General features: G+C 32.3%; 3 protein-coding genes across 3 annotated transcripts; all 3 read left to right on the top strand.

The window, feature by feature from the left end:
- Positions 1 to 611: 611 nt before the first annotated feature.
- Positions 612 to 7,747, top strand: LOC143059440 (uncharacterized). The gene is made up of 5 exons (XM_076232935.1): positions 612 to 1,453; positions 2,254 to 2,345; positions 3,009 to 3,122; positions 6,557 to 6,608; positions 7,248 to 7,747. The coding sequence occupies exons 1-5, from the start codon at positions 1,099 to 1,101 to the stop codon at positions 7,745 to 7,747; spliced, it is 1,113 nt and encodes a 370-aa protein (XP_076089050.1). The 5' UTR covers positions 612 to 1,098.
- Positions 7,748 to 8,451: 704 nt separating this feature from the next.
- LOC143059267 (uncharacterized) lies at positions 8,452 to 10,145 on the top strand. The gene is made up of 3 exons (XM_076232749.1): positions 8,452 to 8,664; positions 9,056 to 9,274; positions 9,915 to 10,145. Exons 1-3 carry the CDS (start codon positions 8,455 to 8,457, stop codon positions 10,002 to 10,004), a joined length of 519 nt encoding a protein of 172 aa, XP_076088864.1. The 5' UTR covers positions 8,452 to 8,454; the 3' UTR covers positions 10,005 to 10,145.
- A 7,311-nt stretch (positions 10,146 to 17,456) lies between these two features.
- Positions 17,457 to 18,302, top strand: LOC143059439 (sex peptide receptor-like). The gene is made up of 2 exons (XM_076232934.1): positions 17,457 to 17,656; positions 18,185 to 18,302. The coding sequence occupies exons 1-2, from the start codon at positions 17,457 to 17,459 to the stop codon at positions 18,300 to 18,302; spliced, it is 318 nt and encodes a 105-aa protein (XP_076089049.1).
- The last annotated feature ends 7,088 nt before the right edge of the window (positions 18,303 to 25,390 follow it).

Here is a 25,390-nt window from a genome sequence, read left to right as displayed (position 1 = left end):
TTTTAATCATTTCTCCTCATCCTCGATAATACTGAATGTATTCATGCATATTTGAAAAAAGGGGGGCTTATTTTGCTCATATTAGCGAAATTTTTGTATTTTTAATGGCTAAAATGTGCCAAAATGACGCTAAAATATTAAAAATTAGGTAAAAAATCAAAAGCTTTAACATGTTTCTTCTTAGTATCGTCGAATTGAATATTCTGAACACAATTCATATAAAACACATAACAGCAATGATGAATTCTTAGTTTCAGCATTTTTATAGTCTATTTCATAAAATATTTTGACTCTTATGCAACGATGTCCATATGTTCGCGATAAAGACATATAATTTGGACACAGTTATCAAATCATCAGCCTAAAGTCTTTAATAGACCTAAACCGAACTTCATTAATCAAAAACCACGTTTTAAACAGAACCACACAGTCAAAATAAGCTGGTCAATGGCCCCAAGTCTGTAAAAAGTAACGTTTTCTGTAAAGGGGGCCGGGGTACCTGTAAAGAAAGTCATTTTAAATGGTGAACAATTGTATCTTTAATCCAAAAATTGAACTTAAGCAGCAGCAGTATATAGTAATCGACTAACGTAAAGGTTGTCCGATTTTATTTCAATATGTATCAGTATAGGTTAAAAGGAAGTAAATAAAGATGACTGGCGCCACCTAGATTTTACATCCAAGATAATAGGTAGAAGTAAATTTATTTTCTGCTGCCTTGGTAATTAGAAATTAAAATTAAAATAGTGAGAAATGGGTGTTGGCCAATGGTGTAGAAATAGCGAGAAATTTAGAGAAAACTCTCTAAGACAAGCAACATTTTCTGTGCCAAATTAAGCAAGGGGTGTTCTTCATTCATACTATTTCGAAAATTCCGGAACCGTTGAGTACCCTTAAAAAATGCCATTTTTCTATCAAAAAAGCTGCGGTACCATATGTGTTTGACCATTGCAATTACACCCAAAGGTGTTGATAATTCAGAATTCGAAATTATTTTTAATGGATCTTTGATAGTGAAAAGGCAGGACCAAATAAGGCTACCATTGTCACCTATGTAAATAATTACTTCCTTGTAACCTTCAGCAGCAGACACACGAAATGGTTTGCAATTGTAACACAAACTGCACTACAGATGAGTGTTCTGATGATGTAACTGATATCAACACATGTGATTGCAATGATAAAAATATAATTTCAACTGAATCTGGTCTTTTGCCAAAGAATTTTACTGATTTTTATATATGCTCAACCCATTTTAACCAATTATTGAAAAGAAACTCTGATTTGAGAAGGAGAAAAGTATGTCAGCTTCCTACTTTGATAAGTGCTCATCCTCCAGTAGCATCACATTCTGTTTTTGGTGTTAAAAAGCCAAAACCTAGCCGCAATATCACCATCAATGATGTAGAGAAGATTCAGAAGTGTTATGGCCTCACACTTCCTATTGGAACACGTAAGTTTAAAAAAACTAAATTATATGTGACTGTTTATTTTTTTTCTTTCCAATTGCCTAGTAGTTTACATTTGTTTAATATTTTTTTAAATAACACTCTAGAAATACAAAAGAGCCCCTTTTTAGCTACCATTTGAATTTTTAGGGGGAGGGAGTTTTGTCCTGTACTTCTTTTAGTTGTAATCTGAGATTATCTCTTTCTTGCCTTTTTATTTTTCACTCTATCTAGATATTGGGTCCTGTTTTATTCTTTTATTGATTTTATTCTGAATTTTTTTTTTACATTATTCGTCATCCTGCCATTTTGTGGACAAAGTTGCTCATCCAGCTTTTTTCTCTCAAAAATTCTGATGCTCCTGTCCTGCCTTTTTTTATTTTTTTTATCCTTTACCCTTTAAAAATCAAATGGAAGCTTCCTAATAGGGGAAGGATCCTACACTTGAGGTACTGATTTATGTTTATACATGTTATATAAAACTATATATCAGTGGGGTGCAATTTACATGTCAATAGGTCATACACATGAACATGTTGATCTTTTCTGTTACATGTAAGATGTCTGTAAAAACTATGTTTTGACCTTTTCAATCTCAATATAAACATAACCATTGCTGTAATGTTTCTATTAACCATATGCATGTACATGTATATATGTAAGTTTTCAGGAATGATTGGACCCATATGAGAAAAAATCCAATATATTTAAACAACCCATATGCCCTTTCAAAAAAAAAATCTTAAGAAGCACATTTCCAAATGATCAATACAGCCTATGTCAAGTCAATGCTTCTTTTTATCAGTTGCATGCACTAGCTGCCTTATTAAAATTTCCAAGCAGTCCACAGAGATAGAAGCTGAAAGTCTGGATCAAGGAAAGTGTGAAGATGACCAGGTAAGGCAAACAAAATATTGTTTTAACAATCAGAGTACATGTATCTGTGAATTTCAAATTTTTAAATTTACATGTACAGCAAGCTCTATAAACATAAATATGGATAAAAAAAATCCAATGCATACCAACCATAACTGCTAAGTTAATTACACTTTATACAAATTCCATATAGGGTCAATGAACTCTTACCTAATTTAGTGGGACAAAAAATGATCCAAAAAAAAAGAGTCAGACTTTTTACTTCGTAAACCTGTCTGACACCAGTATCAACTTTATGAACAATTTTGTATACAACAGACACATTGCACCATAATCTGCTAAAATATATATGTCTTTGGCATACATGTTTATGCTTGATTGACTGTATGTTTGTTCAATATAAATTCTACATAGAGATGTTGAATGATGGGCAATGAGACAGCTACCCACCAAAGAACACAGATATGAATAAATGCAGGTTACTGTATGGGTTTGCAATGAAAACAATTATTTTGGTATGGAAAGGCTATAAAGGGAAAGGCCCCTGGATAATAAAATGTAAAGTAGTCCAAAATAGAAAACAAATGTTGTCAGGATGTACCAAAAAATATTGAATAACCAATACAATTCTTATCAATAGTATAAAAAATATACTGATTTTATATTTGTATTAAACATATTCAGCAATGCACAAAATTGAATACAGATGATGAAACCTATCTCATGGAGACTGAAGAGTTGGATGTGTTAACAGAAAAAGAAAATATTTGCGATAATCTTGTAAGCACAGCTTATAGTGTCATTTTCGATATAATTGATGTTTTTTTTTGTTTTTTTTTGGGGTGGGGTCCCTAAAATATTAGACAATTATAACAAGGTAAAGGATATTTTAGTCATCATTTGCATTATTTCAAAACAAGAACAACATATTTATCATTTTTTGGGCACAATTCATACAAAAACAAGAAGATGTGGTATAATTGCCAACGAGTCAAATCTCCACCAGAGACCAAAGGCATTGACGTAAATAGCTAATGGTCATTCTAATGTCTTCAACAATAAGCAAAACCCATAATCACATAGTCAGCTACAAAAGGCCCCCAAAAGACATATGTAAAACAATGCAATGAGGAAAACTAGCATTTAAAAAAAATATATTTTGTTTCTATAGTAATTAATTATGTTTGAAAACTAAAAATGTGTTAATGCATATAGCACATTCAGGATTTCAAAAAATGTAAACAAAATATATCATTATTTTTCAATTGAAATTTCAGCATCCGAATATACAGTTACATCAGAAGAGTCAGGAAGTCAAAATTATTTATCCCAGTCACAAGTACAAATGTAAGTAAAATCTCCAAAATAAGTATTCTATCACTTTACATTGATTAAAGTTTATATCATTAACACTTAAACATGATCAATGTGACAACTCAAAAACAGAAATTAAAGCCGCATTCAAAAGACATGAATCCTGAAGTATATATATTTTAGGCACAATTACCAGAAATTAATATGAAACAGAATTAAAAGAAGAACATTCAAAATATATGAGCATTACATTGTTCAGTTGTTTGTGTTCATGCAAGATTGATTATCAACATATACATAATTCTTTACCACTGCCTGTGTAATGTTTAGTGGCAAGTATTTGATGCATATTTAGAGTGAAAATTAAAACTTTAGTACAGTTATATTAATCTTTTACTCAGAAAATTATTTTTTACATGTACTAATAAACTGCTGTGATACTTTACTGTATAATTATATTAAACATGTATGAGGATAATGCAGGACTAGCTTTCTGCAGAGGTGTTTTAATTTTTTTTTTCAACATTTCTGCTTTATTGAAATCATAATATAAAAAAGAAGATGTGGTATGATTGCCAATGAGACAACTGCCCACAAGAGACCAAAATGACACAAACATTAACAACTTGTTTTCAGGTTCTTATATAAAGATATAAATTTGGGGTTTTAAACATCACTTAACAAGAGACATTACGTCCTGTGGTAAATATTTCATGCATTTTTAAGACAACAGCAAATAAACAATAAATATTATTGTAAAGTTCTTTAATGAGAGACGGAAGACTTCTTCCTGGTACTTTAGAGTTATAACGTTTTTATTACAAGTTTTTGGGATTGCGCCTAAATTTGTACAGTTATAAGGATTTTAAATTTGTTTTATGAATGTATTTCAATCGTTCATTATCAGTTTACAAAATGTATTTGTCTGTTTAAACCATTCTGATTTTATTTTTGTTTTGAAAGGGAAGTAACTACTTACTAAACCTATATGGTTGCTAACCCTATGCGGTAACTAACCATGTATTTTTGAGGACACTCTTCATCAAATATATATAGTCACCATGTGTAATTCATTAACCAATCATATCCCCATAAATCTATAGGTGGTAAGATAAAATATTCCATTGCCACTACAATTATCTGAAATAGATTTGTATAATTCTAATTGAGTTTCCATTGACAAAAGCTTCTGTATGAAAATAAGGAAATGTTGTAAAGTTGTGAATAAGACAACTATTTACCAAGTTGTGTCCCTTTATAATGTTACATGCAAGCAGGGGCATCATCTATGACCCATGAGCCCATTCCTCATTTATTTAATTGTAATCGGTTTTATACTTCTTTGCAGCAATCAGTCAGAAGTTCCCGTACGAAAATTTCAACAGGAGTTCAACTGGACTTCAGCTGGACTTGAGACGTATTCCAGTCTGACTTTGAAAAGTCCAGTCTGACAAGAGCCGTACACGTACTTTTTCTCATACTTCGGTTATTTGCCAGCTGGTATTTTCTTAAAAGTCCAACCGCACTTTTTTTTTATTCTGACAAGAAAATAAACACGGCTGAACTTTTGAAGAAAATTATTCTTTCTGTAGAATGATCAGCAGGATTTTTGTCTTAGAAAATTTTACAGTCATTTATGAGCAGGAATTTAGACTTAGAAAATTTTCATCAGCCAAATCTGCCCTTACAGAAATAAAAGTTTGCCACTAGGATTCTGTTCTTTGATAGGAACAATTTCTTTCAAAATGGAAGAGAGTTATAAATGAAAATTTGCAAGTTATAATAATGATATCACATTTTTTTTACAATATACTTTAAGATCAAACTATAAGATGTGATCTTTTCCCTAGATTTTCAATTCGATTATAAAATTATAAAATATTTAACATAGACTGTGAATGGAAAGTTGAAATTTAATATAGGTGAATGAATTTTGATTGAATTATATTCCAGTTAATATGTTTTCAACAATTATTTAACATTTTTACTTTTTCATGAAATAAAACCCCTAGCAAAATTTAACATCTGTTAAATGTTAAATTTATACATTTTCTAGTATATTTATATTCAATAAGATGAATGCATAAACTAAATAATTATCATCATTCTTTAACATCAATTAGAAACTTGAGCCATAACAGTGATTTAATAGCAGTAGTCTTGTAGAACTGTGACATCTGTTTTCAATTAACCTCAGTCTGGACAGGTCACAGGAAGTAGTATCTACACTACACAGAGGTTGATCATGAGGCCATTTGAAGGATAACACATTTCGAAATACATATATCTGCAATTACTATCACTTTTATTAAACATTTCATAATTCAACAAATTAATATTTGATTTTCTTTTTTTAATATATCACAATATTCAAAATTAAGACATATGCAAGAAGTCATAGGAAGAAAATTTTTCACAGCTACTCAAACAACCTCATGTATTGCAAAACAACAAAATTTGAATTTGGAATAAACAGGAAGATGTGTCTTCTTTCTTGAACAAAATGAGAAATTTACATTGGATGTAAAGCAAATGTTTGGAAGTAGTTCTTTTCACATTATATTAGAGAAGATGGACCCTTCTGACTGGCATCAATTTCAATTTAGGAAGATTGCTGTTTGCATGTATTTTGGATTGCATATTCTGGTAAGTACATTATGTACAGAATTCAAACATTTTGGTGACATTTATCCGATATGCTCTTTTTTCTTCAAAGTATTGATGAAATAATTGCAACATAATAAATAGCTTAATTTTTATTTTTGAAGAGTAAAAAGAATTAAAAAAAAACCTACATTAAATATAGTTATTCATGCACAAAATTTCAGTTTGAGTGATTTTCAAAGCTTCACTTTATTTCTATGCACTTTAAAGTTATTTAGGCTTAATATATATAATCATGATAATTTTAACCACAGTTTTTAGGAGTAAGCATTCAGCTTCACAATTCCCCATATCTTGGTTTTGCCAGTAAGACTAGAAAAAAAGATAACGAAATAAGCAGTATATATGCATATTGCCATCTGATTTTGTTTTTATTTTATTTTCAGATTATATACAAGGGATGCATGATGCATATCAAATCAGAAGAATCCGCCATCTAAAGAAAAACTAAGCAGTAGTGGATCAAGAGGGAGGGTTCTGCGGGGCTGGACCCCCCCTCCCATTTTTTTGTGGATCAGCCCCTGTTGAGATAAGGTCATCTTTAAAGGTCAAACAGAATTGTTTGAAGTCCAGCTGGACTTTTAAGAGTTTAGCTGGGCTTCATAAAGTTCAGCCGGACTTTGTAAAGTCCGGTTGAACTTTATAGAGGCCATATTTTTGCCAGAAATGCCGGTTGGATTTTTTCAGACGTACTTTTATGAAAGTCCAGCTGGACTTTCTGACCGGACTCCTGCTAATTTAAATATTTCGAGCCGGTTTACGGCTACTTTCGCTGAAAGTCCAGCCGGGTTATCCATTATAAGCAATTCATAGAAAAGTCCAAATGATTATTATAAGTACGGTTCTCAGTACGGTTACTGTCCGGCTGGAGTACGTGTCAAGTTTTTCGTACGGGTTATGAACGTTGCAGCTACTTGACATCTTTGACTGATTTCCTGTCATCAGTCAGATTGCAGGAATTCTCAGAAAAAGAAAGAAAAACATGGCAGTCCTACACATTTAAAACAAGAAACACCTATAAAGAAAGATTTGATGAGATTAAGAAATTGATAATAGGAATTTTATTTCCAAATGATGTTGACGAAGTAATTGAAGATATAAAATGTCCCAAGCAGTTAAATGAAGAAAACAGAACTAGTCATACAGAGTACAAAGATATTGTCACTTCATACAGAAAAGTAGAATTCTGGCAACAAGGGAGACAAGTTCTTTCAGTTCTTGCCTCAAGAATGTCCTTCAAGGACTTACTGTCTATACTACCAGAAGTAACATCTCATCGCTACTATGCTGCTCTCAGTCATTCAAAGAAAATAGGGCCAGCACTTCCAATTCCTGAGAAAAAATTGCATCGACAAAAATTAGATCCTGAAAGATTAGACTCATTCTTAGATTTCATTACATCCAGTCATGTTGTTCGTGATCTACCTTTTGGGGAAAAAAACTGAAGTTTTCAGATGGAACAGTCCACAATTTACCTAACGTTGAACGTTGCATGGGTTCAGCAGACATAATACAGCAGTACAAAGCATATTGTCAGGAAAATGAAATTTTACTTTTAGGTAAGGCCGAATAAAGATATATATATATATAGAAAAATACACAAATTAAAGAATATCATATGGGGTATCCATCCATGACACAAAATCTAAAAAAAAAAACACTCACAAAAAACAAAAAGCATAGGAACAGTGCATTTTAATATTTGTTCTTCATCTCAAAGTCACAATGACACCTTCAACAAGGTGCAGGTTTAAGGTGGCTCCTACCACTTTCTTGGCTGGAATTCTATGCAAAAATAATTTTGATAGACTTTGTCAAATGCAACACCACCTGAAGTAGCACCGGTTGAAAAAAAACACATACTTGAAAGAAATACATATTTAAAACCAATTAGTTCCTTCGCATAGGTGTAAATTTAAAATTATCATAATTTTAAATTTATGTGTAGAATATATTTAAAAAGTAAGGTATCAGATGAAAGGTTAAGGACTGGTTATCCTTGTAGAATACATATTGACTAATAATATTGAATATTGAAAAATGGTATGAATGAATTATAAAATGGATCAACTCTATTTGTGCTACTTGGACATAAAACAATAATCAATCAATCTAAACTAGTTGTTACTTTTATTAAATAGGTGACAGTACGATGTTCAAAATACTTGCCCAGTGTGGTGCTAGAGTCAGAAAAAGCCTTGAAGGACTAGACTATTTTGTAGCAGAAGGAGGACGTGCCTTTATTACCTTTCAAGATGTCTTAGACAAATTGCTGACCTACGACGCTATATCCCCTCATGACCACAAAAGTTTCCAGGCACTCTTCTTACAATCAAAGCAGTATTTAAGGACTGACTATAAGGTTTGTTAGAATAAATTTGGACACTTTAAAAGGATAAATAAGTCCATTTTATGTGATAAATCAGAAATTGCCATAAGTTTTTAGGTTTTTGATTTTCTTCAGTTTAGGAATCGTTGGGGAGCCAAAATATTATAAATTATATATATAAAGATTTGCATCCATCCATTACAGAAATTTCATTTAGATTAAATAATCCCTTGATTTTTGTCTTGTCTAGAGATAGTCAAAAAGCGACTCATATGTATGCTGTTGCCAGCATTGGTGGCATAGTTTTTGATGAGATCTAGTTTAAATGTGTTTGCAAACCACTAGTATTAGGCCAATGAAATTGGAACAAGTGTAGTTCATATGTTATTTTATATACCTTCACATTAACTTATAATATTTTCAGATTCATATTTCAAAGGGAAGAGAAGTAGCAGATCACTGTATGTTGTATGCCCTTAGTGACGAAAAAGATGAGGCATTTACAGAACAATGTTCTCACAATCACCAGATGGTCTGTGAAAGCTGTGAACAGTTGAAGGAGACCATTGCTGCATTACAAAAGATCTTTGTTACTTCCTCAGTAGATGGAAAAGAGGATGAGATGAATGACCTCAATTTCAGGGTAACTTATCATATTATTTACATGACCACTTTTTAATGTAAAAAAAAAGTTTGATTACATTTACATATGATTGTTCAAGGAAATTCATTACCCTTATCTATTATTGTTACTTGCTGTTAATTCAGCTTGCTATGAGATGTAATCAAGCTTATTAGTTTCTTTGAATATTTCCTCAAAATATATGAATATATTTTTCCCAAATACAATACTATCTTTTTCGATATGTTACTTCATGACCAATCTTCCAATTTTACTGGCTAACATCCTGCATAAAATTTCCATTACACAATATATGTACTGGACTAGATGGAAAGAGCAGCTGTTTAATATTTAATTATTTTTGTATTAACTTATGAATTAAATAAAAAAAATTAACTAGTTCAGGATATGTTTTATCAGAGAATATTCTATTTTGAAGTGTGAATGAATCTTCACTAGGCTAATTGAGTTTGCAACAGGAAAGTCTATGATTTATGTTTACACTGCTTTAATTATTCCCCTAAGAAAAGACCAATGAAAAAGCATACATTTTAGAAAACTGACATCAGAGATCAAAACAAGATATGACCTAACAGGTCATACCTAAATTTAGAATAAAACTTAATAAAAATATGTTTTATGAATTGATCTTCATTTTTAGGTACAACAAGCAACAAAGAGTATTTTCAGCCTGAAAAAAACACATAATAAGATGAAAATACCAAGACTTAGCAAAAACTCATCTGTTTGAAACCATGCCTACAGATGAAGTTTTACTGGTATGTGACTGGGCTATGAAGTTTTTGCCCCGAAAGTTTCGTGAGGATCAGTGTGATTGGTTCGGAAAGAGAGGAATACCATGGCACATACCTATAGCCTTCTGTAGGAAAGATAATGGAAGCATTGGTAGCCTTGGGTTTGTTCATTTGTTTGCAACCCAAATATCCCAGGTTAGAACTTTTTATATGAATAAGCTATAATTTTTATGTACAAATAATTATTTTTTACTGTAAAGATAACATATATTGAAAAATATATTGTAGGGCAAGTAGGAACTGTGTTGCAAAATTCAGCTATAACAAAGAAAGAATAGAAGGTAAATGTACATGAGACAACATCTCAACATATAACATAGCTTAAATTATAATAAATAGGAATGGCACACAATAAAACAAGCTGAAGATGGTGTAATAGGCCTAGGACTAGCAGACAACTTGTAAAATATTTTTAAAATGTGTAAGAGGAACCATACCATGACAATGAGTAAGAATATCACATAAAGAAAATAAAGCAAAGACATTGGCTAATGAATTTAATTGTGCCACTGGTGAGATTAAATGTGGTCAATACACTGATGTAGTTGTGAGATATGTATTATCCATATTCATAATGCATTTTTATACACTAAGAATAAAAGACAAACAAGTGAACATGTATATAATTAATTAATGTTGAATTAAAGATTTGCTTGTTAATTTTTTTTATCTTGGGGTTAACCTTTGGTATCATTAATCAAATAGTATGTGTACATGTATGACTACCCTAAACAAAATTGTGTTTGAATGCCTATCCATATACTTGATATGATACTGTCTTTTGAAAACAATTTAGTATCTGTGCTCTAATTTCAGTGGTAGTTGATCAATGCTTAGGAAATGGATATTTTATAAAGCAGTTTAAAGGTTGTGATTTATTTTGTTTATATTCTTTAAACAGGACAGCCAAGTAACAGCCAGTATTATCCAAAATGTTATTGATAAAATTAGAGAAATTAACACCATTGACATCAAATTTCATGTATGGTCTGACAATGCTGGTTGCTACAAGTCAACAGAGATGCTTTCATTCTTATTCAGGTCTTACCCTGTCATATGACTTCTGTGAATCCCAGAATGGGAAGGGACTATGTGACCTCACTGCTGCAACCATCAAATCTTCTATTAGAAGATATGTAAACCAGGGTCATGATGTACTTATATCACAATCAATGAAAAAGGTACAGATAAATTTTTAAAACCAATCAGCTTCATGTCTTAAAAATCTCAAGGTTACAGCTGTAAATGTACTTTGAAATTCAGAAATTATTGCGAGGTTTTTATTAATGATCATTAATTGGAATTATTTGACTGGTTGATTATAGTAGTAATAAGAACTCACATTCTGATATTTTAAACATACGTCTGTATGCACCTTTTGCAGAAATGGCAGTAATTTATCTCACAATTTCATTCATTCTTCAAAAATTGCAATAACAAATGCACACAATAATTTCTTAGTTTACAGTATTCTACCAATGTCAGTGCCAAGCAAAACAATTAACAAGGTTTATTATAAAAGATCCAGAAGAGCATGAGTGCAGCTTTAAAAATATTTAAATCATGTGGAAACCAGTGAGCAACAACAATAACTAATTTGGTTATAAAAACTGAAGGAATTAGACCCAGTTATGGGACAGCTGAAGTTACTTTTTTACTCTATATAAATATAAAAACAAGAATCAGTATAATTGCGCATGATACTAATCTCCACCGGAGACCAAATGACATAGAATTTATCAATTATAGGTCACTGCAAGGCCTTAAACAATGAACAAAACAGATACTTCATTGTAAGCTCTTTTTTGTTATGATTTTATATCTATTATGTTATGAGGTTTTTATAATTTAAATAAAGCTTTACAACCAAAAAAAGCCAACAGTTCTAATCTACTCTAGTTATTTTTCTTCTTGTAAGCATTTACAATAATTTCACTTTATTTACAGGCAATAGACAAGTCAGCAAAAAATGTAAAGTACATAGTTCGTGTTATAGAAGGAACTGAGTGTAGGAAAACCAAGTACACTGCTATACCTTCAATATCATGTTATAGTAACTTCACTAAAGCGCACATGGCATTACTGCATGGAAGGCATACCAAGTTGGCACAGGTAAAAAGATAAATATTATTTTCATAACAACAAGCAACATGAATATGAAAATAGTAGATGTGGTATGGTAGCCAATGAGACAACAATCCACAAAGAGACCAAAATGACACATAAATAAACAGCTATAGGTCACTATATGGCCTTCAACGATGAGCAAATCCCATTGGAGTCTTTGCAATACTCTTGCAATGCTTGTTAATTTCCTAATCATGATTAAGATCTCAAAATATTGATTTTCTATTGTTATCTGTAAGCAGTCAATAGACCATAACTTGATATATAGGATTCACATATTGTTTTGTGCTATTTTGTCGAACACAACCTCACATATTATTTAGTTTGCTCCAAGTCAGAATATAGGGTCCAAATATTATTTATGTCTTACTGCAAACCGTGTCCTTCATAGCAGGTTTAAGATCCAAATAAACAAGTTTGCAGGCACTATTTAATTCACTCCCTAACATGGGACAGTGGTGTAACAGTTTAACATCAGAACAAACTATAAAAAACAGTTCTTACTTGTCAGATTGATCAATACAAAGCAAAAAAAAACAACTAACAATATAGACACAGACTAGATGTGGCAGCCAGGGATTATATATATCCAGCACTAGACTCAAACTTTAGTTATATTCATTTCACACATACATTTCATGTCAATAGCTACAATATATAGCCAATTCATGTTCACTGAGTGTAAAACAGCAACAATCAATCAATTGATCAATTATTGTTTAAACAGTATTCTCAAATTATAAGTTATATAATTTTATTTTCTACATTTTAGGAAAGCTAATACCTTCATCTGATATTCCGACTGTTGAAAAGTGTATTCTAAATACTTCATGTTTAGAGATAGAGGGTGAAATTGATGGGGGTTTTCACCAACTGCCACTTAAAGATGAAAAGGAAGAAAACACCATTACATGTGCAAATGAGGGATGCACACTGTATTTTTCATCTTTTCATGAGCTGTTAAGTCACTTAATGTTCGGCAAGTGTGCGTTTGAATTTAGGTGTTAGTTTAGTAATGGATGTGACATTACTAAGAAGACTTACATTACAAAAATGTCTAAGTCTTTTTCAACCAACTTTCAAGTTTCATCAGCAGGGCTGACAGTTGGAATTGATGACAACTCTGATTTAGAACTTGGCTGGGCATTGAAAGAAGAAAGGAAGAACAAAAGATTTAATGTGAACCAAAAAGAATATCTTACTGAAAAGTTTAATAAATGTCTAAAAACTGGAAGAAAGGAAGATCCTTTTTTGGTATCAGAGGAAATGCTGACTGAGAGAAAAGAAGATGGAAATAGAAGATTTTCATATGATGAAATCCTTTCGGTTCAGCAAATTACAAGTTTCTTTTCTAGAATGAGCAGGAAGAACAAATCGTTTGATGATTCCGTTGATGCATCAAGGGAAGAAACTATAACAACTATCAGGAGAGAACTAACTGCAGATGAACTTAATTAAATTTCGTTTACCAACTTTATGTAAAAAACTACAAATATTTTAAGCACTTATAATATGGATTGATTGTCAATGACACAAATCTTATAAATGACACGTAAATCAACAACTATAGATCATTGTAGAGTCTTTAACAATGAGCAAAGCCCATACTGCATTATCAGCTATAAAAGGCATCAAAATGACAAATTTAAATAGGTTAAAGTGAAATTGCGAAAACAATTTGTTTTTCTAATAAAAATACCAATGAGACATCAAACTCACGGTCCATTGAACATAGACAATGATGGTAAGAGTTTCTGTTATAAGTTTTTGGTAAAAGTTTTTGGTCAAGGTAGTTTTTGATGAAATTGAACTCCAATCAACTTGAAACTTAGTACACATGTTCCCTAAGATATGATCTTTCTAATTTAACATGTCTAAATGCCAAATTAGATTTTTTACCCCAATTTCACAGTCAACTAAACATAGAAAATGATAGTGTACATGGAGCATCTGTGGACGGTTGACACAATCTTGTTCTTGCTTTTATAAGTTAATAGTGAGATTTGGATTTCTTATGATATTTCCAACCATAGACAGACATTGACTTGTGTTTTGTTTGCACTGTGTTTTAACACCAGTGCAAGGCTGTAGTATATTATTTCAAGTTGAAGTGAAGTGAGGTGCACGATGTATGCATTTTCACAGGTTCTTACTAAATTGACACTTAAAATTTTCATAATTTTACCACTAAACTGTTATTTACAGACTCTTGAGAGTTGACAAAGTCTTAATCTTTACTGACATGGTAACCTTCACAACACCCTTTTGTTTGAGATATGCTTTTTGAAAGAATACCGGAGTAAATATTTGTATACAGAAGCGATAAAATACATATTTTTGGCGATTTTTCTTTTTTTTGCTTAGGGTCATATAAATGGTTACTATGGTAGCCACAATCTTAAATTGACATTTATCTCTTCAAATAGAGTTAAATTAATATTTAGATCCAATTGAACTAAATTTTCTTCATTTTTAACTTAAAATTTGCAAATTTGCAAATTTTTGTTTTTTTTAGATATTTTCATTCACTGCCATGGCAACGCATTTTTTTTTTTAGAGAAATAACACTACTCCAATTTTTTGATATTTTGGACTTTATGCTTTAAGCATTATATATGCATTATTTTAAGAACATCTGTCGGTGCATTTTTTCACAGTCTATTATTAAAATTGGTAAAAAAATACAATTTTCCGGAAATCCCCAAAAAGTCAAAATCAAGGTTTTTGGCAGCTTCAAAAAACTGTGATAGGAACTTTTTTTATTATTATGTTATATATTGTTATTATATGCTTAGATCATTGTCTTCATGATGACAAATAAAGAATATGACCTCAGAACAGTTTGCTTTATGTTTTATATGCAAAGAAAACGGTAATTTCACTGATTGAAAGACTCTTGTAGAAGCCTTATTTGATGATGTATGGTAACCATGGCAACCACAACTCTGTGTATCAATATTATACCAAATTTCAAACAAGGGTGACATATGAGTATTACCTACCAAGTTTTATTGAAATTTGAGGTCCTCACATTCCCATCCTATATCAGAAATTTTGATGCTTACAGAGAACAGCTTTATCTATACTATTAAACGAGAAGACTTCATTTTTAGTGTCGCTTCTCTTCCTTCCACAACAAATCAATCATCATGCCTCTGTGTCCTATAGGTAACATGCATAGTCGCATTTGTCATCCATTCTTATGATTATTCAGATTGAGTTATTTTGGGATAAAAACGACAAAAAAGAAGTCCGGATATGATTCCGTCATTGGACTGACTTTTAGTCATGGATAAGACTTCCGGTTTGAAACATGCACAGATACAACCAATCGTATGATAGATAAAAAAATAAAAAAAAAATAAGCCAATCAGAGCGTTCTCCATATCATGGTGTTTAGATCACAAGAACCACAACTATTATACCTCGAGGTTATACTACTTTAATATAAAGAGACTCTCTGTATTCTGTCTACTGTTTTCTTTGAAATGTTTACTATTCAAGGGTTCATACCAGTTGCATATATGTTAAAATAAGTAAAACATGTGACACAAGTACAACCAATCGTATGATAGATAACAAAAATGAAAGATAAATAATTAACCATTCAGAGTCACTGTGTTCTCCATATCATGGTGTTTAGATCACAAGAATCACAACTATTATACCTCCTTAGAGAGGACAATTATTTTTTCGCGTTTCATATCATGGTGTTTAGATCGCAAGAACCACAACGATTATACCTCCTTAGAGAGGACAATTATTTTTCGCGTTTATCTACATGTAAACTACGATTACTATGATACTAATTTAATAGCGACTCTCTGTATTCTGTCAAGGACTTTCTATGTTAGCATAGAAAGTCCCTGATTCTGTCTACTGTTTTCTTTGAAATGTTTACTATTTAAGGGGTCATACCACTTGCATATATATTAAAATAAGTAAAACATGCTCAACTTCATCTAAAACTACCACGGTAAAAAACTTTAACCTGAAGCGGGACAGACGAACGGACGGACGACCGAAAGAACGAACGCACGGATGCACAGACTAGAAAACATAATGCCCATAAATGGGGCATACAAATTTATTGTTGAAAGGGAAAATAGTGATTTGGCAAACAAGAAAGTAAGGTAGAGATTCTAGAGGGAGGCAGGACCTTTTTCGTGGCGTCGGGATCGGGTGTTTTTAAGCTCGGGATTTGGGGATTGATCCTTACGGGATATATTTTCCGATTTCGGAATTACGGGATATGCATTTCTTTAAATTCTGCATCTCGGGATTTCATGGTTTTAAGCCCAGGATTTTGGGATCAGGACCCCTCCGACCACCCCTCAAATTAGCCTTAGTCGGTCTTAGTCATTTATACCTGATTAATATCCTACCATTGGCATGTTAATAAGGCTCTCAAAAGAAAAAGCACTGATGGATTGTCCTAGAAGCATATTTTATTAGACTAATAATGGTCTATATATAAGCAGTTATATTTATTTCATGTTTGAAACGGTGCAAATTTTTAATTTGATTTGACTTTTACCAAAAGATTTCGGGATCAGGACCCCTCCGACCACCCCTCAAATTAGCCTTAGTCGGTCTTAGTCATTTATACATGATTCATATCTTACCATTGGCATGTTAATAAGGCTCTCAAAAGAAAAAAGCACTGATGGATTGTCCTAGAAGCATATTTTATTAGACTAATCATGGTCTATATATAAGCAGTTACATTTATTTCATGTTTGAAACGGTGCAAATTTTTAATTTGGTTTGACTTTTACCAAAAGAAGCATTGTAACAAAGGCGAAGAATAATTGTGGTCTGGGGCCAGACACACGAAAATAATTCAATTTAACAGAAAGGAAACAAATACCGGACTTTGGAAAAAGGAAGAGGGCTTTTGATACCTTTGATGGAATTCTCCATACATAATATCTTTTACAAAAAAATCATCCTACAACAGATCACAAGCTGTACATGCCCGCGATTTCGCGGGTGTGTTCTAGTATATTTGATAATAAAACTGTGTAAATCCCTTCAAATTTGATATTGCAATGATGGTGGAAAATATAACAAGTGACCTGGTCAATATAAGACTACCAATTTTGGATCTTAGAAACTTAGAACCAATTGACTTTGCTGTACCTGTATATGGATATTTTTTACCAATTATTATTTGTTTGGCTGTTTTTACAAATTCATTTGCGTGTGTTGTTCTTTTGCAGAAGAACATGCGCTCTCCAAAAAATTTACTCTTCGCTGGAATGGCTATTTCGGATATGTGCACCGGATTATGTCCCTTGCCATTGTACATTTATTTTTACTCCTACGGAAATTATGTGGAAAAGATACCGATAAACTGGTGTGTTGTGTACTTTTATTTTGACCAATATTTTCCAACAATTTTCCATACCATTTCCATTTGGCTAACAACGACACTGACTATTCAAAGATATATACACGTGTGTAGACCTTTACCTAGTCGAGTCGGAGAAAAGAATACGATGCGTAAAATTGTTTTCTGTATAGTCACAATCTTTATCGTGGCTGTTATTTGCCATTTGACACGTTTCATAGAAAGAGACATTACTGAGATAGATGCTCCTTCTAATATTCATCCAAACAGTACTATCAAAACGTGTAGCGTAGCTATAACCCAATGGCTGTTGGATTATCAAGACATTTACTATAACATATATTTTTGGTTTCGGGCTATATTCATTCAGATAACTCCATGTATTGTTTTACTTGTCTTGAATATTCTACTTATAATCAAAATTCAAAAGTCTAATAACAGAAGAAAACAAATGACATCACAGCACAGCAACAATGGGTCTTATACTGGTACAAGAACAAACACAATGCTTGTTATCATTGTAGGAATCTTTCTTGTGGGTGAATTGCCGTTGTTTATATTCATGATACTAGGTATTATTGAAAACATATTCGAACATATTTCAATTTTGAGTAAAAGGGAATATGCTGTTATTAGTTTGTTAACAAATTTCTTTCTTCTTTTAACTTTTCCAGTTAACTTTTTCATTTACTGTGGAATGAGCAAAAAGTTTCGGGAAACTTTTAAAAAAACAATCAACTGTTATTTAGATTGAACAATCGTAACTTCTCGTCTATTCTCGCTATGCAGTACTTCGTTTAACCAGAAAGGCCCTGTAGTTCCGATTAGCATATTGAACAGAGACTGTAAGTGGACTTTGAAACCCGTTTTTTTTTTTATCATCAGTCAAAATCTAATAATACGATTCATTGAATGTAAAACAGATAATAAAACTGGCAACGGATGAAAACTTTAAATAATTATATCACTGAATGTTAACAATCGAAGTCAATGTGAAATTGATAATACAAAATCAATGGATGGAAATTTTTAAGAATCGTATCAAATAATGTAAACATTAGAGATCTATGTGAAATTGATAATACAATGGCAATGGATGGAAACTTTAAAGAATTGTATCACTGAATGTCAACATTAGAAGTCAACGTTTAACCCGAATCAGTATGAAACTGCACGTAAATCTATACACTTTATGTAAACTTGTAATTTATATCATTTGTAATAATCATGTGCAGCAAAATTATGTCGTATTCAAATCGAATCAGAAACTTCAGCAAAATAACATAGGAAAAATTAAATCATTATAATATGTTTTGAATAAAAGAATGTTGAATATCAATAACGTGAACCGAAGCAGAAAACAAGCTTAACATTTGAACTAAAAGTATTACATTTTGATATTACTCCGTAAAAGTGTCTTTGTTATACTAAACAAGCTTTAGAAGCAACACTGTCTGCTCTTTACTTTCTTTTGTCTGATCTCTCTCATTGGTTGATTGTATGTTGGAACTTCTGCAGGCTTAGATGGGGGCTTTTTACTTGAAGCTATTTGAACTTTTAATCTGCAACCATCTTTATCTATTATTTTTACATCATTATCCTTGTGAGAGAATGTATTATTTCGATCTAAATATCATTTGAATGAACAAGAGCTACAGCACGAACAACCATTGTCATTTGTGTCTGCAATAAAAATTGAGCAGACACAAGTTTTGACATTAAAAATCTTCATTTATTACCAATCTGAAGATGTTTTAACAGTTTTCTGTATTTGATTGTACAGGAAATCAAACGATTCTTAAATGACTCCAATAAATTTAGAAAGAGACATTTTGGTTATAACATTTTACTCTGTACTCAGTGTACAACGTATGTAAAACAATTAAGCTAATAAGTAAACTCGCCACACGAGACTAAATAATTTTTGCTAAAAATCATTCTCAATCCGTTGATAAGGACTGTGTTAATCTTGCAGTGAAGTGAGAGTTTTTTGTTTGGTCTATTTTTAAAGTCAGTTATTAAATGTTTTATTATGATAGATTGTGCTATCATGGATTGTGACCTTTTGTCTGTTTGTTATTGAGAAACACTGTTCACATCTTAAGCTTAATTTGTTAAAAATTAGTATGGACGAATACTGTAACATGTAATGCAGTACACCCTTATGTTTATTTGTCACATAAAATGTTTCAATGACATTTTTGTCAAATTTCTGTATGGTACTTTCGATATTCGTTCACTTAGCTTAGGGACATGAAATTAACTGAAACTCGTAAATCAATACATTTTCTTGAAAATCAACATTAGCTTGTACTGCATTACATGTACCAGTATTGTCCGTACCAATTTTAAACAAATTAATTAGGGCCCCGCCGACTAAGGCGGGTCGCCCTATAGTGATCAGTCTGTCCGTCCGTCCGTTCGTCTGTCCGTCCGTCCGTCTGTCCGTCCGTCCGTCCGTAACACTTTGTGTCCGCTCCATATCTAGAGAACCATTATGATTTCATACTTTATACTTTACATGTTTATTAACCACCACCAGAGGGCGTGTCATGATGTATGTACAACTTCCTAGGTCAAAGGTCAAGGTCAAAAAACTTTGGTTTCAGTTGACAACCCTGTGTCCTGTGGTGAAGATCGTGTCCGCTCTATATCTTGAGAACCGTTATGATTTCAAAGTTTATACTTGACATGTATATGAACCAACACCAGAGGGTGTGTCATAATTTATGAACGACTGCCTAGGGCAAAGTTCAAGGTCAAAAACTTTGGTTTCAGTTGACAACCCTGTGTCCTGTGGTGAAGATCGTGTCCGCTCTATATCTTGAGAACCGTTATGATTTCAAAGTTTATACTTGACATGTATATGAACCAACACCAGAGGGTGTGTCATAATTTATGAACGACTGCCTAGGGCAAAGTTCAAGGTCAAAAACTTTGGTTTCAGTTGACAACCCCATGTCCTATGGTAAAGATTGTGTCCGCTCTATATCTTGAGAACCGTTATCATTTTAAAGTTCATACCTGAAATGTATATAAACCAATATCAGATGGGTATGTCATAATTTATGTACAACTTCCTAGGTCAAAGGTCAAGGTCAAAAACTTTGGTTTCAGTTGACAACCCCATGTCCTATGGTAAAGATCGTGTCCGCTCTATATCTTGAGAACCGTTATCATTTCAAAGTTTATACTTGACATGTTTATAAACCAACACCAAAGGGTGTGTCATAATTTATTTACAACTTCCTAGGTCAAAGGTCAAGGTCAAAAACTTTGATTTCAGTTGACAAACCCATGTCCTATGGTAAAGATACAATTTTTTAATGCACATTATTCACAGCGGGGCCCACAGAGATGGCTCCCATCTCAATGATATCTAGTTCATCTTGCAGGCCTCCAGTTTGTTTGGAAAATTAATTTTTCACTCCCAAAAACCGGTTTAGCCACAACATAACAATTTCAATTTTTTTTTTACAATTTAAACAATATGCATATATTAAGTATGTTTAAATGAACATATGTTCCTATAGTTTAGGACTTTATTCATTTTAGGTTGAGAAATACAGGCAAGGTTTTGATGTTTATGCAGTGTCCTATATTTTGACTTTAGTGGAACCTTAAAACTGTAAAAGAAGCTGATAATATAAAATTGATACTGTCTTTTGAAGATGAAATTGACTGCTGACGTATATTGAAAATGGGTCAAAACATAATTGCAAATTCATTATTGCAATTAGACAACTTGTGTTTATTTGTGTATGTTAAGTATCGGCGATTTTGGTAAATTTGATTGCATAAAACTTGTACATTTTCTTCTTAATTGAGCTGAATATTTTCCTTAAGAAAACCATAAAACCGTATTCAAATACCATACCTTATAAATGTGATAGCTTTCTGTGAAAAAACAAGAATCAAGGGAGCTTTCTGTGAAAAACCAAGAACCAAGGGAGCTTTCTGTGAAACACCAAGAATCAAGGTCAACAATGTATGAGATTTTGTTTACATGAAACACGTACCGACATATGATAGTATTCGAAAAGAAAACCAATCGCAGTTATCACCCATTAAGGCGAAGTGTACGTAATTGCACGCCTCTAGCGGAATACGGGATTAAAAACGTTCGTCGTTAGTTACCCAAGTTATCTCCCTTACTCCAAGAAAGGACACACGAAAGAGAAACTACTTTCTGCGGTCTATAATAAATCTAACAGGCACGCCTGTGCTGTCTTAAACCTCATAGAAATTATCTAAATAACTCCAATAAGAAATCACAGCATTCTGTACGTTGTTCTGTGTGCAGCCTGACTTAAAAACACTGTTTTTTGTTGTTTTAGACGCGTAGGAGAAGGCATTTCGTGTTTATGATATCAACAGAAAGAAAAACCGCCTCACAACAAAATTATAAACAAATAAACATGAAACAATTTTTCTTCTATTGATATCAAATTAATTGAAATGAAACCTGAATTGACCCAACAATATCGTTTTAAAAAGCCGTAGTCTTGAACGAAAAACACAGTACTCAACGTAAAGTTCTATAATAGGTTACAAATAATTAATGAAAGACGTGTGAATTTAATTGTTTAATTTAAAAAACGTTGAAATGTTCGTATTTTGTGCAATTGAAAATTTAAGGACATGATTTATATTTATATAAGAAATCAGACGATACCAAGAGAATAATTTGACCACTAGTGCAAAACTTACCAGTCGGAAGAACAAAAACGGAAAACAAACAAAAAATAAACAAATTATGCCCCAAAAATTACTCAGTAACTTAAAACTTGTCTCACTCTAACATTTATCTTAAAATAAGTAAAAAATATGTCATTCAACTCCCAGTTTTCAACTTTTTCTACATGTGCAGAAAATAAACAGGTGTCTTCTATTCCGTCCGCAATTTATGGGAAAACTGAATCTAAATTTAGAACCATATTGAAATTGAAAGTACACATGTAAGATAAAATATAACATGTCATTTCTTCTTTCACAAATTCCAATTTCGAAGAGATATATAGCGAAATCTGGTTTCTTTTATTGTGCCTGTGTGCATCATTCAAAATTAGAGAATGTAGGATTAGAAAATTAGGTAGGACCTTTATCGGAACTCCGGGATCGGGTGTTTTTAAGCTCGGGATTTCGGGATTGACCATTTCGGAATCCGGGAATTCTATTTCCGAATTTCGGGTAGTCGGGATTTAAATTTTTTTTTAATTCGGGACCTCGCCGGATTTCGTGTTTTTAATCTGGATCCCTCCTTCCCTCCTCCCTCTATTATGGTTAAAGAAAAGAGGTCAGGGAAGTTTTGTGATACTTGTAACTGCAATTTAATATTTAGTGGAATGAGAGGTGAAATGGGTTCAGACTATTACATTTCAATTTTTTTTTTGAATTTAACCAAAGTTTACTGCAAGGGGTGTTTAACGACCTCGATGCTTATCCATGAGGATCTCGCACTCGGTCAGCTATAGGTTTTCACCTAGTTCATGATCATATAAGAATTGAGAAGCCTGTGGTTTACTAGTCTTATAATATGAGACTTTGGAGTTCATATAATTTACATTCAACGTTTTTTATCGAATATTTCAAGGCTTTTGGACTATCAATATTGACCCCCCTCCCTTTCCAATTGATTGGATAAAATGAATGGATAGCCGCCCCTATTTCAAACTGAAGTCCTATAAACTGACTGGTATTCGAATTTGTTAAAAGAAATAATTGGTATCTCTATTGATTCAATACCGTAATGCCGAAAAACAATCATTTGTTTCCGCGAATTCCGAACAGCTAGAAATATATTCCCGAGTTTCAATTTGAGTAACTCGAATAATTCAAGCCCTTTGCAGTTTCCATGTCCGATTTTCTCCCACACGAGAAATGTAGCATTCGTACATCAGCTGAATAATACGACTGAATTATTCGGGTTACAATTTGTGTAAATCCCGAATGCACATAAAAGTAAAGGTCCAGCCCGACTTTCGGAAATGGACTGTTGTAGATTACAGATTGATTTCCAGAAATAAGAATCATACAAAAATGTTTCACGCAAATATTCGTGTAAATATTGACGTGTAAAGTTATACAACGATTGCTAGCCGGTCTGGATTGTGATAAAAAGAAGCGCATGCAATGCATAAAATATATAATGTCGTGGCTCAGGGATGTGTTGAATTATAGAGATGCTTATGCGGCACAAAGATAAGATTAATTTACCCAAATGTACTAAGAATTACCACACAACTTAAATTTACTTAAATATTGATTTGTTATCCTGTGCCAGACAGATGGCTGATAATCTGAGAAGAGACCTTGATGAAATGAAGTTTTATGGGAACAAAGATTTTGAAAACACGTCGCAGTGTTTAGATTTTAACAAAAAATAAGGCACCAAGGTCGCAAATAGTTCTAGTTCATAATGAAGAAAATGTCAACCGTTTTCTAGCTTTCGATCTCCGCACGCACCCAACTATAATAGACAAATACAATACAATACTACACAAAACGTAACATAAAGAACTAAAGACCGAGCAACACGAACTCCAACAAAACGGTATATATTTCATACAAGTATAGGACTATATGAAGCGTCGTAACTGTTGCGGCGACGTCAAGAATGTTGTCGTTGTTTTTTGTTTTTTTACACTCAAGATTCAACTTTAACAGGGTATAGCTTGAAAAGTAGCACGGTTGCTAAGGACTTTCTTTGCACCAATCGATTCCTCAGACATTTTAGAATCGTCTCATAAATTTAAAAAAAAATCGATTGTCTAATATAATAGAAAATCTTGAAAATGTAACAATTCCTGTCAAATTTCTCGATTTTCCCTATATATCCTTTGTAATTTTGGTGTATGATGCTGTTAACTTCAACAGCTCGTATCTCAAAAACGAAAACGGTTACCCCCTTTTTTTATTTTATTTTCCGATTTATTTTTACAAGCAGAATCTACATGAAAATTTAAAAAAGATCCATTGTGTAGTTTAATTACGTACACTTCGCCTTATTATGATTATTTGCAATTTTCTCAATTATTCGTCGATGAAAACATATTTAACCAATTATATTAATAAAGTACATAGATTGACAATCAATTATCATGCTGTTCATAGTAAAATAACATGAATTTCTTTCAGGAAGATTACAATGAAAGAGATAATTTTCAAATATAATTAAAATAAAGCGAAACCCAACGTCCACGGCTTCCCTCTCCATCTTCACAAAATTATTATCATTGTTTTCATAGACCATTGCAAGGTTCATGTTCGGAACCATATCGAAATATATTGGTTTCACTAATCTCCAATTATCATATCACATAATCTATAATTATGTTTATAAAGAGATAGATTCCTTTTGATAAGAAATTATCAAGTTAGTAGTATATATGCTATTTATAAATTTTATATGTTTGCATCAATCCTACACTAATATAGTGTTTCGGCAATATTTTTTTTTATGATACACGTAGTTTGTTTGAATGCGATTGTGAAAAGTTAAAGTAACACAATTAACTAATTGACTAAAGAGGGAAAAAGTCTGTTGACCAAATTTGCTGGGCGTAAACGGCAAAAAGGCCGGATAAATCGTACATTTATATATTGTTTAACCCGCGTTATGCATTGTAGGGTCAATGGAAATATTCCGAGTTCGTATTTTCGACCGTCCGTCTGTGCGTTCATCCTTCCGTCTGTGCGTCATCCGTCCGGTCTCACGTTAACAATTCTTGCCGGCTTTTTTATGAAACTTAATATATCAGTTTTTTTATAAAATTTTTGTTCAAAATTGCATTGTTAGCACTCTTAAATGTACAATTCTTGCCAGAATTTTATGGAACTTAC

Source organism: Mytilus galloprovincialis, chromosome 14 (genome assembly GCF_965363235.1).
Source record: "Mytilus galloprovincialis chromosome 14, xbMytGall1.hap1.1, whole genome shotgun sequence".
NCBI lineage: Eukaryota > Metazoa > Mollusca > Bivalvia > Mytilida > Mytilidae > Mytilus > Mytilus galloprovincialis.
Note: the sequence above shows the minus strand (reverse complement) of the source record. Positions and strands in the feature narration are given on the sequence as shown.

What these genes read in the sequence shown, in the direction of transcription:
- LOC143059440 (XM_076232935.1), top strand. Translation starts at nt 1,099, where the DNA reads ATGGTTTGCAATTGTAACACAAACTGCACTACAGATGAGTGTTCTGAT. An exon ending in CACACTTCCTATTGGAACAC is followed by an intron (nt 1,454 to 2,253) that starts GTAAGTTTAAAA and finishes TCTTTTTATCAG; the next exon opens with TTGCATGCACTAGCTGCCTT. An exon ending in CCCATATCTTGGTTTTGCCA is followed by an intron (nt 6,609 to 7,247) that starts GTAAGACTAGAA and finishes TCCTGTCATCAG; the next exon opens with TCAGATTGCAGGAATTCTCA.
- LOC143059267 (XM_076232749.1), top strand. Translation starts at nt 8,455, where the DNA reads ATGTTCAAAATACTTGCCCAGTGTGGTGCTAGAGTCAGAAAAAGCCTT. An exon ending in ATTTAAGGACTGACTATAAG is followed by an intron (nt 8,665 to 9,055) that starts GTTTGTTAGAAT and finishes TAATATTTTCAG; the next exon opens with ATTCATATTTCAAAGGGAAG. An exon ending in TGAATGACCTCAATTTCAGG is followed by an intron (nt 9,275 to 9,914) that starts GTAACTTATCAT and finishes CTTCATTTTTAG; the next exon opens with GTACAACAAGCAACAAAGAG.
- LOC143059439 (XM_076232934.1), top strand. Translation starts at nt 17,457, where the DNA reads ATGGCTATTTCGGATATGTGCACCGGATTATGTCCCTTGCCATTGTAC. An exon ending in ATTCAAAGATATATACACGT is followed by an intron (nt 17,657 to 18,184) that starts GTGTAGACCTTT and finishes TGCTGTTATTAG; the next exon opens with TTTGTTAACAAATTTCTTTC.